Consider the following 8,353-nt stretch of genomic DNA (forward strand, 5'->3'; position numbering starts at 1 on the left):
GAACTTTGAGCGTCCATAATGATGGATCTTGGCCTCTGTTTATTTCCTTGATACACCAGGAATATTGTGCTAGAAAACCACCTCAGAAACATTGGACTCTATAGAGGGACCCATTTGAATAAAATATGTTAATTGAATCAAACTTCCAAACTCTTATGGAAAGACGCTGAAATTCTTAAAGTGACCTTAACAGAAAAGCCAAACCATTGCTTTTGTTTTCTTTTGTTGCTTATGGCTTGTTTGTTGCCATATATGTGTTTTTTGACCAAACTGCGGGAGGCAGTGAAAGACAGGAGTGCCTGGCGTGCTCTGGTCCATGGGGCCACGAAGAGTCGGACACGACTAAACGACTAAACAACAACAACAATGTATTTTTCAGATTGCTATAATTCAAAATGATGGATTAAAAATTAATGATGGTGATGATGTAATTCACAGGGGAATACTGTGTCTAATAAATAGTCTTTATTTGCAAATATAAGCTTTGTATGCATTAATGCTTTGGAACTGGGCTGTATCTTTGCTCTTTTGCCCTTCCACGCTGTTAAACAATAAACTTTTCAGTTCTTTGCTTTTAAAAAAACCACGATAATAAGTAAAGGGTAGATATATTGGGGGGGGGGGGGTTGCAGTCCGTCCGCCCTCACCTGAGACGGGGGCAGGCTGGCCACGCGGAACCGTTCTGTGATCAGCTCACTCAGGGTGATGAATTTCTCATCGTCGTACTGGAACCTGTTCCCAAATACGATGGAACAGATGACGTTGGAGACGGCTCGGCTGATGACGACGGTGGGGTCAAAGGGTGTCCCTAGTGGGGAGAGACAGAAGGCAGGAGGAGGGAAGGAAAGGTCTGTCTTTGGCAAGAGCACACAATGGCTATGCTTGTGGAGCAAGCACCACAGAGTCTTCTAGAAGCGACCAATCCTTTAATCATGAATTTCTCCAGAGGCCTACCTTGCAACTTACGGAACTCCTTTGCCAGGCACCGGGCCTCCTCCTGGATCCGCTCCTCGGTGGACCGTTTCCCCATCCCAAAATTCCTCAAGGTGGTGAGGCTGAACCTGCGAAGCTGCCTCCACCGATCACCGTTGGCAAAGGTCAGCCCTGGCCAAGCAATATTATGATTATTGTAATATTTTTGTGTATATCCCCCCTTCTTCCTTGACAGGGACAGACTGTCTTTTCGATACTCATCCTTTTAAAACCTTGGCCGATTCATGTGTTATTTTTCCCAGGGACATCTCCCACAACCTCCCATTTCCTGACCTCCAGTTTGCTGCATAAATTTCTCCTAACCTTTCTACTGCTGAGATAAACAGTGGTTGTGAAGGGCATTGTTTATGTGCCAGTCGAATGTTGCTAAGTACATTGCTTTCAAGAAAAAACCAGGGTGGGTAAAACCAGCCTTTGCCAACCTGGTGACCTCCAGCTGTTTTGGGGATGAGAACTTGCATCTCTCCCAGCAACATCTGGCCCAGTTGGCTGGCGAGGGGGAGAAAAAGTCAATTCTGTTTGAATTTAGGAGATGTGCCAAGAACTGGAACACAGCTGCGAATCCATGCCTCTCTGAATTTTGCAACGCGGTTCTTCAGCCAAGTCAAGTGCCGCAAAAATAAAGCATGCATAAGAATTGAGCGGATTGAGCAAACAGGACCAAGAGTGAGTCCAATGGTCAAGAAGGTGGTTTCTGCATGTGCTGTAGAGGGAAGTGAGGGGCAGATGGGACTCATCCACCTGGGAAGGGAGCCCATCAAAGAGAAGGAAAACTCTGGTCCTAAAACAGTGCTGCCTTGCGGAATATCTTCAGGAGAAGTCAAGGCAAAGGATTAAACCCTACACAAATCCCTAAGGTGATTGGATGGCACCTTGTACGCCTCCTTCTGGCAACTCCTGAAGCCAAGCTGGTGCCAAACGTCTTGCTCTGCTTTCCTTTGGACACATCAGTGAGACCAAGAGGGGTCTTGTCCTCTGGGGAGCCCAGGACTCCCATGCACACTGCCCAGGCTTGTGCCCTGGAGAGGTCACTTTGGTGCTGCCAACACAATGGTTTGCCTTCACCCCAGAGGCACACTCCATTGTCTCTAGAGACAGACAGATGCCCATATCTAAACATTAATCACCCGCCCTTTACCCTAAGGTCCCAGTGTAGGGCTGGGGGTTGCAACATTAAAGCACAAGGTTAAAAACAGCTTACGGCAACTTACAGTCACAGAAATAAGATGAGTGAAAGGCATTTTGTCTTGGGGGAATTGCTTTGCAATGTTGTACATCTTATGAAAAATGTGCATGTTAGGAGAATCTGTCGGAATTCAAGCCTTAGTCAGAGGAATTGGCCACTCTCCAGGTGCCCAGCTTGGATTCCTTGTTGATCTCCCCCGTCAGCGGCTCCCGGCAAGACAAGGCGAGATCTCGGCGATCCTCCTCAAACGTGAGAAGAACACACCATCCCTCCTCCCCCCTCATTCCCAGGGAGGGGAGAGAGACAGACAGAAATATATTTACATGCCTTTATTTCTGTCTTTCCAGCAGTACAGAGAAAACGTGTCTGCACTCTCTTAACATCAACAGCAGAGAGAGAATAACTCCTCCCATGTACTTCCAGTACAGGGTCATGTGACACTCTGAGCTAACATCCGGTGCTCAGTGCACAGAATAGACTGTCCCTTGTTCCCACGGTACAGTCCCAAAACATCAACATCCTGTTTGGCTTTCCAGCCATCTGGAGCACTCAGCAGCATTGCTCCTTTTTCGTAACAGAATCTTGCACTCAAATGTGGATGAATAATTCGCAAACCAATGTGGATATGTGGGGAACTGAAATCAAGAGTTGGGAAGATGAGAAACTGATAGAAACCAAAATTGACAGACCATAGAATTGTAGAGTTGGAAGGGAGCCCAAGGCTCACCTGGTCCAACCCCCTGTAATGTAAGAATCTCAAGTAAAGCATCCAGGATATCCAACCTCTGTTTGAAAGCCAGTGTGGTGTGGTGGTTAAGAGCAGTGGACTTGTAATCTGGTGAACTGGGTTCGCTTCCCCGCTCCTCCACATGCAGCTGCTGGGTGAACTTGGGCCAGTCACACTTCTTTGAAGTCTCTCAGCCTCACTCACCTCACAGGGTGTTTGTTGTGGGGGAGGAAGGGAAAGGAGAATGTTAGCCGCTTTGAGACTCTTTCGGGTAGTGATAAAGCGGGATATCAAATCCAAACTCTTCTTCTTCAAGGAAGGAGAGTTCTCAACCTCTGGGGGGAGACTGTTCCACTAACAGCTCTTCCCATCAGTTAGTTCTTCCTGATGCTTAGTCAGAATCAACTTTCTTGTAACTTGAAGCCGTGGGTTCGAGTCCTATCGGCCCATCCCTAGCTGGCACTGATTAGAATTGTAGTCCAAACCAGATGGAGGGCACCAGGTTGGCACTCTACCATCAGACCCATGTCTGATGAGTGACAGAAAGATGGACTGAGCTGCGCCCCAAGCCCCCTTTCCCCACAGGGATGGACCTCTCACCGTGCTCATTGAAATCCTTGGAGAAGGACGGCAACTGCCCTCTCGCGTTGAAGTCCTCTGCCTGGTCCACCAGGGCCTCCTTCACCACCTTGTAGCTGCTCAAGACCACGACTCGCCGCAGCCCCAGGTAGACGGTGAAGACCGAGCCGTAGACCTCGCTCAGCTGCCGGGAGAAGAGCCTCAGGTTGGCCCAGGTGTGGACAGGTGAGGGGATAACTGGACAGGAAGGGAGCCCAGTGGGGAGGGAAGTGAGGCCTGGGGAGTGGAGGGCAGATGGAAGATTCAGGGCAGATGGAGGACATATTTGGGGCAAAGAGTTAAACTATGGAACTTGCTTCCACAGGAGGAAGTGATGGCCACCAAATTGGATGGCTTTGAAAGACAACTTCAGGGAGGAGAGGGCTCTCGTTGGCTTCTGTCCAGGATGGCTCTGCTCTGTCTTCACAGCTGGAGACAGCAAGACTTCCAAATCCTAGTCGCTCGAATCCACAGGAGGGGAGACGCCTCTTGTGCTTGGATCCTGCTCGCAGGTTTCCCATTAGGGCATCTGACTGACCGCTGTGAGGCGAGGACGCTGGACTAGATGGGACACTGGCCTGATCCAGCAGGCTTTACTGACCCATCTCTCCCATATCTGACCCTCTCCCATTAATGTGCGAGGTGGAATTACTGTTAGGCTCATCATTAGTCAGGCCAACGTCACCCATGCAAGAGTGTGCCATGACCACAAGACAGACTATTAAAGTGAAAAGTGCAAGGAGGGTTCTGAAACATGGGTTGAGTAATTTGTATTTCATGGACTGTGATTTAATGAGAGATGGAGAAGCGTCAGAAGATGCTTGGTTAGAGGAGGAACGGCTCAGGTGACATAGATTTGCCTATTGTCCTAATGCAGGCATGGCCGAACTTGGCCTTCCAGCTGTTTTGGGACTACAACTCCCATCATCCCTAGCTAACAGGACCAGTGGTCAGGGAAAATGGGAATTGAAGTCCCAAAACAGCTGGAGGGACAAGTTCAGCCATGCCTGTAATGGAAATGCTCCCCCTATCTCTTTGGACTCTGTCCTGCTACGGAATAAAGTCTGACTGACTGGGAACTGAGGGTGAGCCTCCATACCTCAACCCCCAATGGCGAGTGGGGCAGGGACAGGAACAACTAATGGAGAAACTCCAGGTTGAGAGGCAGAAGGAGTGGCAGCTTGGCTCCCAAACTGTGGGGTGCATGGCCTTGGCACCGAAATTTGTGGGTGCTCGGCCCCTTCATGGGGGATTTTGTGGGCCTCAGGGAGTTGGCACGTATGAGAGGCAGTCTAACTGTGAACAACTGTGTGTGAATATGAACTTACAATGTGGTTGATCTCTGTAGATCATGGCACGGGTATAAGATTGACGTAACTTAAATATGACATGAGATTCTTCTTCCTGAACCTGGTACCGGCCTCATCTCAGGAAAACCTTTACACCTTGAAATGGTCAACATTCAAATCCAGTTGCTTGCAAAAATCTGTTTAAACTCCAGAATGCATGACCTCAAGATAATGGTGGCACAGCCAAGAGATAGCCAGGTTCAATTAACTGCTCGCTATATCTCCCTTTGGTTAAGCAAAACACAGATAGAGTGATAAGCAAGCAGGTAAGGCCAGTTTTCAGTCCTTTTCTCACTCAGATGGCCATGGGATGGAGCTGGGTGTGTGTGTGTGTGACAGGGGACGGGAATCACTCATCTCAATGCCCCTCCCTTCCTTACGAGGCGGCATTAGCCAAGACCCCAGCTCCTCTGACTCTAACAGGACAGCACTTAACCCCGTGCTCTCCAGGACTCAGCACACTTCTGCTTTGCTTTAAAGACAGGTAAATTTTCCTCCCCTGCCCCTACTGCTAGTGTGGGTTTATGGCAAAATTGTCAGGCCAATGTTTCTATAGGCTTCTTCATCTTCCTTTACTGGCCGAGGGAGCCAGCGTACAGCTTCCGGGTCACGTGGCCAGCATGACTAAGCCGCTTCTAGCGAACCAGAGCAGCGCATGGAAACGCTGTTTACCTTCCCGCCAGAGCAGTACCTATTGATCTACTTGCACATGACGTGCTTTCGAACTGCTAGGTTGGCAGGAGCAGGGACCGAGCAACGCGAGCTCACCCCGTCGCGGGGATTCGAACCACCGACCTTCTGATCGGCAAGTCCTAGACTCTGTGGTTTAACCTACTGCGTCACCAGCATCCCGGGGGTTTCTATAGGCTTTTAAAAATAGGGAAGCTTTCACTCTTCCGATCAAGAGTGTGGGCATCGTAGCCAAGAATTCTTTTAGCCCAAAAATGGGAGATAACAAGAAGTACCAACGAAAGAAGAGTGGCAGATGAAGATGGTGGACTTTGCAGAACGGGTGAAGCTGAAAAGAAAAATCTGAAACCTGCACGATCAAGTATTCCAAAAGGAATATACGATATCTGAAAGATTATTGTAAACAATTAACATCACTAGCAGGTTTGGTTGTCTGAAGATTTGTAATGAGAAATTTTCTACCTTTCTATATTTATTTAACATTTGAGTCATTTTGTAATGAGCGCAATTAGAATTGGAAAACGTACAAAATGCAAGGATATAAAGGTTCATTTTGAAAGCCATGAGGGGGGAGTGAAGGAACTTGATAGGCTCTAAAGAGCCAGCCAGACACAGTAAGACATCAAACATTAAAAGCTTCCCTAAACAGGGCTGCCTTCAGATGTCTTCTACAAGTCCTGTAGTTGTTTATTTCCTTGACATCCGCTGGGAGGGCGTTCCACATGGCGGGCGCCACCACCGAGAAGGCCCTCTGCCTGGTTCCCTGTAACCTTACTTCTGGCAGGGAGGGAACCTCCAGAAGGCCCTCGGAGCAGGACCTCAGTGTCCGGGGCTGGACGATGTGGGTGGGGATGCTCCTTCAGGTATACATATTGTGACACTTCTATTTCATGTAAGAAAATAGCTTTCTATATTCCTTTGGTGTGAGAAGTTCTTAAGGGATAACACATACACATAAGAATAGATCATGTTACAACTCCAGCAAAAGTTCCCAAACCTCTCAGCAGTGTGTATATGAACATGCATGAGTGCTGGCTGTGCACATGTGAGTTCAGGTACACACTTGAATTATCAGGTTCTGGAGAAATGTTGTGAGGAGGGCTTTTGCCTTCATCTCTGACTGCGGGCGTCACAGAGGTACCTGGCTGGCCCCTGTGGTGGGCTAGAGAACCCCCTTTGGACAGATCCAGCAGCCCTCGCTTTCCTACAGAGAAAAGTCCCCAACTGCAGACCCTCCAATTTTTCAGGGACATCCCTGATTTAGAGAAGCCGTCCCAGTTTCTGATTTGATCCTGGAATGTCCCACTTTTTGTTGGAGAAATGTTGGAGGGTATGGAGTCATCCAACTCCCGAGCCGTCTGAAGGTAATCCTGAATAGGGAAGGCTTTTTAATGTTCTGTTATGTTTTTATATATCGTATTTTTCGCTCTATAAGACGCACCAGACCACAAGACGCACCTAGTTTTTGGAGGAGGAAAACAAGAAAAAAAATATTCTGAAACTCAGAAGCCAGAACAGCAAGAGGGATCGCTGCGCAGTGAAAGCAGCAATCCCTCTTGCTGTTCTGGCTTCTGGGATAGCTGCGCAGCCTGCATTCGCTCCATAAGACGCACACACATTTCCCCTTACTTTTTAGGAGGGAAAAAGTGAGTCTTATAGAGCAAAAAATACGGTATGTTGGAAGCTGCCCAGAGTGGCTGGTGCAACCCAGTAAGATGTGGTATAAATAGCAAAATTATCATTATGGAATGGGACGTCCCTATTTTCATTTGAGAAATGTCGAAGATTAATCTTTAATGTTTTAATCTTTAATCTTTAATTTTTAATCTTTCATTGGTTACTTATTATTATTATTATTATTATTACTATTAGTATATGCAACTGCAGGGCTGCTTACACCCTTCCAATCCCCACCGGCCAAACTTGCAGGCTTGGCTGTCTTCCCAGAGGGAGAGTTTAGGTCTACTGTCAGGGCTTCACTGGAGGAGGAGAGCGGGGAGGCGAATGGAGACTCACCTTCTCCAGGGATCTGAGCATGTTGTTTGGGTCCAGTTGGAGAAAATTCCCCAGGATGGGGAGTGGGGTGGGTCCAGGGGGCAGACGGCCTTTGCCGCCTTTGCCCTTCCATGCCAAGCCCAGGAATAAGACGCCACAGACGCAAAGGAGCAGGAAGAGAGTCCCAGAGAGCAGCTCCATGGAGGACCCTGGCCAAGAGATGCCCCCTCTGGACTATGGGGAGGCGCCGAGAGCCACAGCTGGACTTATAAGGGCGGCTGGGGAACACCCAGCTCTCCACATTGGTTATCCAGTAACTCCCAGTCCTCCGACCCATTTCCAAGCCAGCTGGGGGGACCCTGCCATTTCCAATCAGGAACTTAATTTGCTAATTTATCAAGGGCCACATAATGGGTGTTTTCACTGCAAATATTGGGCAGGGCATGGGAAAACAGATTAGATCGAGGTTCGTTAAGGTTGTGGCTTTTCTTTTTTAATGCTATGATATACATGTTTATGTCTTACCATATGATTGTTGCAGAAGCATCCAATAAATTTCTGGGGGGGGGGGGGGTGTATCCTCCACCTGCCTTTCCAGGCTCACGTCTGCACCATCCCTCTAAAGTGCTATGATTCTACTTTAAACGCCCATGGCTTCCCCCAGAGAATCATGGGAAGTGTAGTCTGTTTCAATGTTCTGAGAGGTGTTCAGAGACCCTCCCTATTTGCCTCCCAGAGCTACAGTTCCCTGAGAAGATGAACTCTGTTTATTTCCTACAAATTCCTGTTTGTTTG

At 48.2% G+C, this 8,353-nt stretch overlaps 1 protein-coding gene across 1 annotated transcript in view; it reads right to left on the reverse strand.

The window, feature by feature from the left end:
• Positions 1-7,956, reverse strand: part of LOC310768730 (cytochrome P450 2F3-like) — a 182,172-nt gene extending 174,216 nt beyond the window's left edge. The window contains exons 1-4 of the mRNA XM_083627439.1: positions 7,580-7,956; positions 3,507-3,669; positions 955-1,104; positions 648-808 (exon numbers count right to left, since the gene is read on the reverse strand). Of these exons, the coding sequence (XP_083483565.1) occupies positions 648-808; positions 955-1,104; positions 3,507-3,669; positions 7,580-7,759 (654 nt within the window). The 5' untranslated portion in view covers positions 7,760-7,956. The remainder of the gene's footprint in view (positions 1-647; positions 809-954; positions 1,105-3,506; positions 3,670-7,579) is intronic.
• Between the last annotated feature and the right edge of the window lie 397 nt (positions 7,957-8,353).

The sequence above is a fragment of the Podarcis filfolensis genome (assembly GCF_964270895.1).
Source record: "Podarcis filfolensis genome assembly, chromosome: 8".
In the NCBI taxonomy this organism is placed as follows: domain Eukaryota; kingdom Metazoa; phylum Chordata; class Lepidosauria; order Squamata; family Lacertidae; genus Podarcis; species Podarcis filfolensis.